The 12,595-nt window shown below is 29.7% G+C and overlaps 1 protein-coding gene across 1 annotated transcript; it reads right to left on the bottom strand.

Annotated features, from left to right (window-relative positions):
• Nucleotides 1–1,332: 1,332 nt before the first annotated feature.
• LOC104699953 (F-box/LRR-repeat protein At3g60040) lies at nucleotides 1,333–3,328 on the bottom strand. The gene is made up of 4 exons (XM_010415362.3): nucleotides 3,185–3,328; nucleotides 1,930–2,899; nucleotides 1,700–1,849; nucleotides 1,333–1,603 (listed from the first exon to the last, which is right to left on the bottom strand). The coding sequence occupies exons 2-4, from the start codon at nucleotides 2,857–2,859 to the stop codon at nucleotides 1,520–1,522; spliced, it is 1,164 nt and encodes a 387-aa protein (XP_010413664.2). The 5' UTR covers nucleotides 2,860–2,899; nucleotides 3,185–3,328; the 3' UTR covers nucleotides 1,333–1,519.
• Nucleotides 3,329–12,595: the final 9,267 nt, after the last annotated feature.

Genomic DNA, 12,595 nt, shown 5'->3' with positions numbered 1-12,595 from the left:
AAAAATATCATTTAAACCATGAACTTTTAAACTGAAGCCATTTAAACCATAAACTTTCAAATTTAGGTAATTTAAACCATGAATTTGTTTTAGGCCATTTAAAACATTAACTTTCAATGAATGAGACTTTTTAGACACTAGGTTTTGTTGACTAAGCTAAACTCGATATGACATTAACTATGTTAACAAAACAAGTGATATATGGTGCCTTTAACGTATTTTGTCTTTGGTTTAATACTCAGTTATGGTCGTTTTGTCGTGTCTTTTTGTTTATGTATTGAGTTTTTCTAGGTATTAGGATGTAACACTGGAGTTTGAAAGATTGATCACCTTATTTTAGTTTCATAGAATTAATCACTTTATTTAAGATTCTAGGTTTTTGATGCGTTATTTTACCGCATCTTTGTTGTGCTTTTGCTTGTGACCCCTTATGATGTTTTTTGTGCTTGTGATCTTGATCATCGTATTGACCCTTGTGATCGACTGAAGTAAGACATGTTAGCAAACTTAATAGTTTGACTTGATGTCTATAAAATCTCAATCAATGAAAGTTGATGTTTTAAATGACCTACAACAAAGTTCATGGTTTAAATGACATATATTTGAAAGTTCATGGTTTAAATGGCATCAAATTAAAATATCATGGTTTAAATGACATTTTTCTCGAACTAAAATTTTCATCAAAACGACATCGTTTTGTTACTAACGGAGAGTGTTAACGGCAGAATAACGTCTGTTAGTTACTCGATTATCAGATTTAACGTCATGTCTTTTTTGGCTTGGTCAACAAAACCTAATGTTTAAAAGAGCTAGTCAATGAAAGTTGATGTTTTAAATGGCCTACAACAAAGTTCATGGTTTAAATGACCACAATTTGAAAGTTCATAGTTTAAATGACATTTTTCTTGTTCAAAAACCAATTTACCAGGGTTTCTTAATTTGAGAAAACTTTTTTTCTTTCTTTTATTTCCTTTTCCTCAAAAATGAAAATTTTCTTTTATTTTATTTTTGAAAAAAAAACAAAATAATGAAATAAAATTTTATAGAATTATTTACCTTCTAAAAATAATAATTTCAACGTGTAGATAGTTAAAAATGTCAAATGGTAAAAAATATGCAAAAGATGAAAAGATGTGTCATTCTTCGTTAATCATCGTACATTGAATGTAAAACAGTACAAATTAGATGTGAATCATGAAACACTGAAAATCAGTTTTATAAAATTGCAAAAATTCTCATTTTCGAATAAGAAAAAAACTCCATTAAAACCATAAACACAAACTATTTTTTGAATTCTCGTTATGAAGTTATGTATATGTATGGACTCACAAATATAAAATTTTGTATGATTTTGTCTCAAAATACTTAAGAATTAGGTATGAACTAAGTATGAATTTTTAGTATGTTAAGCGAGACTTTACAAGCTTCTTGTATAATTATGTTTATAAATTCCGTGGATAGTCCAGTTAGTCATTGTCATATTTGGGTCCCCAGTAAACTCTTCAAGTGCTCCAAGTCTTTAGCAGTGTGCCTCCAGCCTCCCTAACAACACTTTCACTTGGGATGCACGCATAGTCACATCAGATATATGACCATCCAGACCCTGGAGAGATGCATGTAAATGATCAGCAACTAAGTTTGTGTCCCTCTACCTATAGATAGATTCGTTCATGGGTTAAGCAAAATGATATATATGTACCTGGATGGTTAGAGTTTCAAGCATAGGACACTGCTTAAGCAGATGCGGCAGTAGTCTCCAACCTCGTTTATTCTTACTCCCAAAAGTCAAGCTTACCAGATTGTTAAACACCGGTAGTATTAGTCCATGTTTAACACATCGAGAGATCACCTGAAATACACACACGCACACGAACTTCAAAAATGTCTAAAAGCTTTTTTAAAAAGTTAATAGAAAGTGGCAAAACTTACATCAGCAGAATTGGCAGAAAGATGCAGGGTCTTAATGTGGCTTATCCCTGTAAAGAGACCCCATATATTTGGCCTATTGATCTCTTTAGAATGATAACGAAGGTCCAGCCTAGCTTCGACTAGGGACTTCAAGTTAACTTGTGGATAGCTACACAGGGCATAATCGGAGTAGTCCAGGAAGACAAGACTTGGGGCATCAAATGACATATCCAGAGAGCCAATACCAAAGTCAGAATCGTATTGAACTGTTAGTTTATGGATGGTCCGACTGGATATGCAGTATGGTTGTGCAAAAAAGTCCTTGTGACGTACAAATAGCTCCTCGAGCACCGGACAACCAGGAATAAGCACGTAACACAGATCTTCATATTCAAAAAAGATAGCATCGATGAAGAGAGTCTTAAGCGCTGGAAGAAACAAATCTGGAGGAAGCTTTCCTAAACTAATCTTGGTTCCCAGTGAAAGCTTAACGAGCGTCTTGCTCGTGTAGAGCGCAGGAGGTAAAAAGATTTCACCGTGAGGAGCTAAACTAACGTCCAGGTCCACTACGCCACGCTCTAAGACATTACATACCCAGCGGACCACATGATCCATCTCAGTGTCGTCGCCAACGTGATATCTTAGAGAGAATTTCTTGATAGGAGAAGCGCCTTGCAATTGCAAAGCGAGTGTTCTATCGACAAAGTTCCTGAAGCACTCCCGGAGGATCACATCCCTCTCCAGTTTACCCTCTTTATTCCGTTTCAGAGATGCAGAATCATCAAAATCGAGATTATCCACCAATGCGACCACATCCCTCCACTTTTTCGAGAGTACAGATGTTGAAGCAGCCAGTTTGGTCGGAACTCTGGACAAGATGTCGCCTAGAACCTCATGAGGGAGCCAGCTGATTGCATCATTGGAGCCAGTATCCAACTTTTTGGTATCCATAGTGACAGTCAGAAGCAATCTCTTCCTTAAAAGTAAGTGCCTGAGACATTGAAGTCAGCTCAGAGTGATCATGCTACTTGAAAAGCTCAAAAAATTGTCTGAATGTTCCTAACCAGAGAGATAATCAGATAACAAAGAATATACGATCCAGTTTACAAAGAGATTTGAGCACACACAACTACGCGATGAAGCTAAATTAACGAAGTTTTAAGAACAAATAACCAGAGAAAATCATGGAGAACAGAGCTCAAAGAAGATCCACATCCCAAAAGTTGCAATATAGCACTGATAAATTAAGAAGGTTACAAAAGCTAAAGGTTTATACCTGTTCGCAAGTGTTGGAGACGTCGGAGAAGGATGGAGTCTCCGATTCGGCGATTAAAGGATCTTCTCCAGTTCTCCCCCAATGTTTCCCAATTATATTAAACCGGACTATAAATCAAACCGGTGAGCATTATTAGGTTACCGTGTTGATTAAAACCGTTTAAAGTAAATTTATAGATTGAGGCGGCGGCGCCGGTAAACTTTTTTAATAAATCCAGTCAATAATAAAACAGGAAACACAATTACACAACATTTTTTTGTAAACTATATAATAGATATATTTATGATTTTTTGGTTATAAACTTGTAATATAGGTGTATCATAATATACGGGTTAGTCTGATTTTTTGGTAAATAAGGATAGTATGGATTTAGTTAATTATAGTAACATATAAATCAATTATAGCTAACATTTAAAAGATAATGAAATCTCTCAACCTAATTAAAATAAAAATATGTGATTCTTCTTTCACATTTATTTTATTTTATATTTAAATTATTTAAATCTTTTATCTAATATATTTAGTTAATAAAATTTATGATTTTTACTGCATATGATGTAATTTAAATTTTTTTAAACGGACATATATTGCTCAACTGATGAATAAAAAAATATACAAAATGCCCTACATCACCTAAGAAAACTAGGCAAAGATTCAAAGTCATATTAATAAAAAAGAGACCAAAATGATTCTGAATACGAATGAGCAGAAACCTTACTTTATCAAGCATTAAAATTAAAAAATTTATACATTTTATTATGTTCTTTATTTTAAAGAATTTCAACTTTTAATAACTTTAAAAGTTCAAATGTATAACTTTTTAAAATTTTTAAAGAGTATTAATATTTCAACTATTAAAACATTTATCTTTTTATAAAATGAGATATGAGTAATATTTAAACTTTATAAGAAGTTCAAATATTATAAGTATTTTAATTTCTAAATAATAAAATTTATTCAAACATTTTAAATTTTAATAATATATACGAATTAAAATATCACATGACGGGTTATATGGCAGGACATGTTTGAGTTGATATTAATAGAAAATTAAAATGTCATTAATTCGGTGTTATACGGGTAAAATATCATCTCATTATTTTGTGAACTTTTTAAAAGCTTTAAAGATTATTAATATTTCAATTATTAAAACATTTAATTTTTATAACTGTTTAAGATATTAATAATATTTCAACTTTATAAGAAGTTCAAATATTATAAGTAATTCAATTTCTAAAAAAAAGAAACTTTATTAAAATATTTTAAATTTTAAAAATATATTTAGATTTTTATGAAGTTTTTTCTGCGATATACAACGAATTAAAATATCACACGACGGGTTGTATGGCTAGACATGTTTGAGTAGATATTAATAGAAACTTAAAATGTCATTAATTCGGTGCTACATGGATAAAATATCATCTCATTATTTTGTTAATAATATGAATATTAGATTAATAGACGTATCTAATTAAATTGGTTAATTAATATGCGATATTGTGTAGGTTAAGTCATATAATTAACAATCAAAATACAATATATAATTTTAAAAACTAATCAAATCAAATAAAATTAACATACATAAATTAATATTTTTATCAAATAACTTAAACTGCAGTGTACCGCAGGTCAAAATCTAGATCTACTAGAATAGATCTTACAAAATAGATGTAGGTCAAAATCTAGATCTACTAGAATAGATCTTACAAAATAGATGTTATTTTCATAAGTTATATTCAACATATGATTTCATGGCATAAGTATTTAAGCAAAAAAAAAATTAAACAAATTAAACAATCATATATATAACACTTACAAAATAAATAAAATAAATGTTAACTTGTGCTCTAGCATGGGTCCAATTCTAGTTAATCTCTGTATTGTGCTATACTTTTCATCTAGTACATTATTAGTTAAACTAATATTTGTCCTTATAATTTGTGATCAAATAATATATATACTTATTAATTTGTAAGAAAGGAATATATTATTTCAATTATGAGATGGACCTCAAAATTACACAGTCCAAAATGTCAACCTAATAGAGTTTTGGCACATATTTGGTTTTGGGCAAAATTACACAGCCCAAAAGTAATTTACCTTCGGTTCATATTCATAATACATGATCAATATTCTTGTAACTTGAAAAATCAGCACCCAACATCCATTGTCCAACACTCCTCGGAAATTTAGGAAGGAATTCACGTAATTCAGGAAATATTTCTTGAACTTCAGGATGATCTTCACAAAAAGCTTAGATATTGGTAAACAGCCAGATATGCACAAAAATTATATCATTACCCCTCACTAATGGAATTTTCTTTCACATATTGAGGTGTGTGTTGACAATCTGTAGAATTATGTTCTTTGATTCAGTTTTATTTTCTCTATTTTTAGACCTGTATGATGCTTGTAAAACCTTTTAGGTTGTTTTCGTGCTTGTATGATATTTCTACATCATATGTTTATGTTAGCACTTTATCTTAAATGTGATTGAATTTCGGGAAAGGTTATATGAAATTTGGGAAGGATTTTATGCAATTCAGGAATACTTGCTTGAATCGGACCAAACAATTTGATTCACCTGGATCAATATGAAGACATCGATCTATGTGAATTCAATATCCATCAAATCATGAACAATAGCCTAATTTCATGAAATATCATGCTAGTTATTACTCTTTGCTACCTTTATTATAAAACACAAATATATGCACAAAATCAAATCATTATATATGGCTAATGGAATAGTATGTGATACAATAAGGCAAAACACATATAAAGAGATTTAAAAACACATTTAAAAAAAAAACTAGGAAGGATTCCATAGGTTTTAGGAAGGCATTCTTGAATTTTAGGAAGATCTTCCATAAGACATGAACTCAAGCTTCCACTGAAGTGCCCATTTTTCCATCTTCACCATCAACTATTTGCTTTGTTATTGAAATATTTGCCATCATATATCATCAATCATTTGAGTTTAGAGCTGAAAACCTTATTCAGCAGCATGATCAGTTCATGAATTCAATTTTCACAACTCATAACTTTTAGATTCATAGCTACCTTGAATCTGAACTCTAACTGAAGAATCACCCAGAACATGAACAATTATTAGAACACCAAGTTCATTATCACAAGACGTTAACACTAACACCGTAGCCACCATGATTTGCCCTTTTGCAAATGAACTCTCCTTTAAAAACTTTAACATTGGAGCAACACAAACTTCATCTGTAATAATCATCTTATTTCAATAATTATCACAGCAAGAGAACCAAGCTAATACATCACATTAATTCTATCAACTCATTTCTCCATTTGAATTGAAACAATTAAAGACCAAAAAAGAATGCAAAATTGGATCATTCATAGCTATTAGATGAAGCAAAATCACAACTTCTTCATTATCAAAATCAAACACACTCTGAATCTTTTTCACATCACATCACATCACATCAGAGACGAATCGAACAAGCGTTCTAAGCATTTGAAAAAACAGATCTACATGTTAACTGACCTCGCGACACTTTGTTTTAAATGATTCATCTTCATCCATCACCATATGGATTCGCTCCGCCGTAACCGCCGTACCAGTCTACCAGATCTCTACAATCGATACACCTCTTCTTCCTCCGCCGTTATCATAACCGTCTCCGACGAGAAAGTGGTGGAAGATGATGGTGATTCGAACAAGCAAATCGTTCCGGTGGAGGTTGAAGATGGTTACGATGAAGAAGGAGATACTCCGGCCGGTGATGGAATCGACAAAAGCGGTGGAATACGACGGTGAATCGAACATGGAGCTTCTCTGAGATACACTTGAAGATGAAGCATACGGTAGAAAATAATAATAATTATATATAATAATAATTATATAAATAACAATAATTTCAAAAATGTTAGATTAGGAACATTTAAGCATGTGTGCTACATTTGGAAGAAAAATCTAAAGTAGTGCCATTTTAGGGTATTTCTCTTCTTAATATTCCAAAAAAAAAAAACAAAATTATAAATTAATTAATTGAGAATTTGAAAACTAAATAAATTAAAAATTATTATTTAAAATACAATAATTTAAAATTTAGTTATGCGGTGTACCGCGGGTGAAATCCTAGTATATAAACATAAAGCGTTTAAAAGTAGGAAATTCAATCTGAACATGTAATTTAAACGTGACAGAGTTGTATTAACATTAGAAAAGCAAATATATATATATATATATATATATATATTATTATATAAAGTTTGGTTCTCAAAGTTAGTAACTCATCAGATCGTGACACGTGTTAGTTTTAACGATTGGAGATCAAAGTTAAAAACTCACCAGATCGTGACATGTGTCAATTTTAACGATTAAATATCCAAGTTAGTAATTCATCAGATCGTGACAAGTGTCAATTTTAATGAACATAAATCACATATCAACTTTAGATTGTGACAAGTATCAATTTTAATGAGCAGAAATCACAGTTTTCAACTTTGGTAAAACGATGCATAAAATAATTGTAATCTTATTATATTAAAAAAAATTTGTTAATCTTTAAAGGAAAAGGATTGTAAATATACCCCTCTATATAAGCAAATAGATGATGACATATTTTTCACCAAACAAAATAATTTCAACTAGCTTTGTTTTTCTTGGTAAAATTTTCTTCTTTATTTCTTATTAACCTTTTGTTTGACACATCATCGTTCTTGAACAAGTCTCGAAGGAAATTTGTTTGTTGTCTGATCGAAGCAACTGTATAAAAAGATTCCTAGATATTACCAAGTGTTTTCGTCGTCATTTCTTTGAATTTTGTTTCGTTTCTCAATTTCATAATGCATACTATGCAATCTTTGATTTTAAAGTGTTAAAAATGTTTCTTATGCATAATAGCTAAGGTTTTTAGGATTAACAAATTTCTCACGGTGTTATTATTATTTCTATTACTTTGCAGGACATATAGCATAAAAAAAAAAAGAATACATAAATGCAAGATAACAACACAAATTACATAATACTCGATGAACTAAAGAAAAATATTCTTATCGGCGAACGATAATATGTCTTACAAGAAAGTGAGAACCAAAATTTTTTTTAAAAAAACAATGAACTCTTTGGAATAAATTTTCTCATAAAAGAGAAAAGGGATTAAGGAAAATATACAAAAAAATATTATCTTAAAAATGTAAATTCTCACTTCTATATAAACATAGATCGTCTTCTATTATTCATCTAACAAAATAACTTATTCAAAAATATTGCTTTTAACTTTATTCTATTGGTCAAACTTTTTTAATGGGTAGACAAATTTTCCTTATTTTTAAAATCCAAAATATACTCCTACTTTCTACTTTTTCAGTTTGGAATAGGTAAGATTATTATGTTGACCCAAAAAAATGGAATATTAATATATGCTTTTTTCTAATACTCTATTTTAAAATTTATTGTAGTAGTTGTTTTATTTAATTTATATTTTCATCTTTGAATTATTTGAGATTCATATATTATCATGCTTTCATTAAATATGTCAAATTGATTTTCTTCTAATTTTTCAACCTTGATTGGTTGATCATAAACCCTTTTTTTTGCAAACATAATTGTTACCATTCGTTCAATTTCAAAAGGAGATAAAGAGGAGAAGGTTATCAACCTAATGATTAGATAGTTGGTAAAATATAAATCGTTGTTGATATATCCGTGGGAGCTTGGAGACAGAGGCTACATGAGGGTGTGTCAAAGAAACTTCCATGAAATATATTAAAATATTTAACATTAGTTACTATATATCAAAAGATTTTGTGACGTTGGAAAAGGGTCTTTAATTTCATTGGTTCCTAGAGCAAGCCACTTTGAGATAGCTAAAAGACGTGAATATGTTCTCTCCACTTTGAGTTGGACGCAAGGTTATCTCCCAAGGGAGAACGGCGGAGCGAAGGTTTTCTCCATCTCTATGGTGGAGGAGGTTGGACACAACGTTCTCTCCATAACGGAGGAGGGCATAACCGAGGTTCTCCTTATAGTGAGCCAACAATTTTAGTAATTAAAGAATTATGCAAAGGTGAAAGTAAATAGACATATAATAGTTGGCTTAATTTGGTCATATAGACATTTTCTAGGTGGTGGTAAATAATATATTTGTAATATACAGTATACCTAGGTGTAAAACATACACTTTTAATGGTAACATACATAAAAAATTTGGATATAGATATAAATCAGTGTATTATAGCAAAAAAATATATAAATAATATTCATTAAATTTTAATATATTTTTATTAAATTTTATTTTATTTATAAAACTTTAAAGCTCGCACATCGGGCGGGGCCTTATCTAGTATATATATATATATATATATATATATATATATATGGTAAAGGATAACCATTAACACACTTGTTGTTGATCTTGAATTGACCTTTAGCAGGAAACATCGTAAAAATGTTAGTTAGATGAAAGTGGAAAAATAATAATCATCAAATTAATAAGTCTGTAGGTGCAATGAACTTTCTTATTTTATTTACATGAATAAAAACAAATTGTAGAGGGGAAGATAGTACCAGTATATATGAGCTATCATTATCTAATTTTGTTTTTGTATCCAATTCCCCTCCTTATCAACAATTTGGATCTTCCAACTGAATATTTAGAAAATCATAATTAATATAAGTTCAAGAGAAAAATTTATGAAAATAAACAAAAGTTTAAATATTTACCTGTGTGGGAATTATAATTGTAGTTTAGATGAGTAACCAGGAAAAATATGAATGAAGAGGAGATGATTACAGAGTAGATATAGTTTAATTGATCAATAAAAAAAATGGACATTTGCAAAATTGGACTCCTGACTTGAGTCAATTGCAATGTTAGATCCCTTTTTTCTGTCTCCAACATTTGTCACTTTCTTCCTATTAAATCTTTGGTCATTCATTGTATTCACAAAAATGCCATTATATCTGATTTATTTGAATTTCTTGCGAATATGTTTATTACATCCATATCCTCATCTTCTTCTTTTATTTACGGTTGTGCCACCGCCATCAATTTTCCAACAACAATGAACAACCAAATTTGAAGCTCTTAACTTCGATTATAGTCTACTCTGGTTATTTTTGCAATTGACCAATCCATTGACTTTACGGTAGACTTTTTTCTAACAAGTAAACTTCATCTATCCGTCAACAAGAAAATGTAAACTTTGTCGTGGTTAGTTTTGCAATTGACTAAGTTTGACTTTCGCCAAGTAGACTACGTACGAAGTCTCCATGAATGATGACTTCGTTTGCAGTCTGCCGTGGTCATTTTTGGGGTTGACCAACGTTTTAATTTTTTAATTAGTAGACTTTCGCCATTGTTGCTTGATAGAAAAATCGATTCTTTACCCGACCAAAGTGTTCGGTTGTGCGTCGGCGGCTTGAAGCGAAGCAGATCTTTCCCGGTTTTGCTATATCATCAGCTGCGGTAATACCGTCGGCGACGTCAATATCATCATCGACATCGTCGTTCAAATTCCACCAGATCTGGCTCTGATCTAGCTGCCGCTATAATCTTCAGATCTATCAAAATAATAAACCACCCACACATTAATACACTGATTAACGAGAAGCAAACAACAAAGTCAACCACCAATAGTCTACGATGAAGTCTACTTAAGCAAACCCTAAATCAAATAATTTTAACCTAATCAGCCTTTCTTCCCTTAATTGGACTCGTTTATATGTAAATTTATTTTATTCCATTGCAGGAAGACTATGTGGTTATTATTTGGTCAATAGGATTATCAAATTATTTTTTTACAATTTTTTAATTAAAATTTAAACTATAATTAAGGAGTAGACATATTTCTATGTCTTCTAGTTGACGTCAATTGGTATCAACCTTAAATAAATCTAAGCAGACTTTTTCCGGGTTACATCTGTCATTTCGGCTTTTGTTTTTTGTTTGGTCGTAAGGGAGTCAACTGTAATTTCAGCACCCTTAGTGGTTATGTTTCTCGAATATCGAATATGGGGTCTACGATTTCATTCAAATGCAAATAAAGGTACAAAAAAATGCAATTGTCCCATAAAAAAACGATGGAAAAGAGAGGATCTATATATATAAAGTTAACTTTGCTCACTTCTCCTTCCTCCACATCAGCATCCACCTAATCAATTTTTTTTGCATAAAAAATACTATTTTAAATATTCATTCATTGCATATTTATTACCTATAATTAATAATAGTAAAAAAAATAATAAAAAATTAACTAAAATTAATTAAATTTTAAAATAGCATAAACAATAATATAATTTTTAAGTAAATAATAAAAGTAATAACTATCTAAAAATGAATTAAGTAAAATAAATGAAAACTTTAAAATATCAAAAATAATACTATAAATTTGTTTTAGTAATAATGTTATTATTAAAATAATAACCAAAAATGATTATATTTCAAAATTTAGAATTGTTAATGAGTTTTAGAATATAAGTAAGCTTTTAATGCATGGTGGAGTAAAAAAAGTTATACAATTTTATAACATGATATAAAACATATATAACAAATGTAACACACATATATATATATATATATATATATATATATATATTATCAAATGCTTTTAACCCAAGACATTGGCAAAAACAACATATTTAAAGTATACTATGTTTTTTTTAGAAGATGAAGCTGGGGTTGCATCACAAAATTAACATCTGCAAATAACATATGAGATTGTAGAAAAATATATAACTTGGATTAGTGAATAGATATTCATTGTAAGGTTTAAACGTTTTATCATTTAAACATTCCTGACTTAGTCAGAAATTCTATTATGGCAGATGATGCATTTGAACAACCTTATTAAAGCGACATAGCACTAAAATTGTTCATGAAACTTTGTATATTCACATTTAATGTAGTATATCGATATGTTTAAAGGGTCTCTATAATTAGGTCAATGATCGACATTGACGTTATAACTTTAAAAATTATGTTTTCATGGGATATGAATATAGAATGAACTCTTTTAAAGATAAAATGTCAGAAGATTGTCGACAATATTATTGCGACACTAGACAATATATGTTATATATAGATTAGTAAAATAAGTATGACATTTTTATAGATTTATCTTTTAATCTTCAAATTATATTCATATTCAATGATTCTTATTGATAATTTTTTTAACTAAAATCCCATGTAAAATCGCAAATAGTATAACAAAGAAATATATCTTCAAAAATATATATGTTATATATCACTGTGTAAAGTTTAGTATTTATATAGATTTATACTCAAAAGTTGGAATGATTATATATAAGTTCAACAATTTATATTGATAGGAAATATTTTAAATTAAAATTTCACGCGTGCGCGCGTACAAATTCTAGTTACCCATAAAAAGAACGAGTTTAAACTTTAAATAGAAGTGGAATCGATTGTAAAA

The sequence above is a fragment of the Camelina sativa genome, chromosome 7, assembly GCF_030686135.1.
Source record: "Camelina sativa cultivar CO46 ecotype springtype chromosome 7, ASM3068613v1".
NCBI lineage: Eukaryota > Viridiplantae > Streptophyta > Magnoliopsida > Brassicales > Brassicaceae > Camelina > Camelina sativa.
The sequence above is the reverse complement of the archived record's forward strand: the minus strand, read 5'-3'. Positions and strand labels throughout refer to the sequence as shown.

What these genes read in the sequence shown, in the direction of transcription:
- LOC104699953 (XM_010415362.3), bottom strand. Translation starts at nt 2,859, where the DNA reads ATGGATACCAAAAAGTTGGATACTGGCTCCAATGATGCAATCAGCTGG. An exon ending in TTTCTGCCAATTCTGCTGAT is followed by an intron (nt 1,850 to 1,929) that starts GTAAGTTTTGCC and finishes TGTGTATTTCAG; the next exon opens with GTGATCTCTCGATGTGTTAA. An exon ending in TTGAAACTCTAACCATCCAG is followed by an intron (nt 1,604 to 1,699) that starts GTACATATATAT and finishes GCATCTCTCCAG; the next exon opens with GGTCTGGATGGTCATATATC.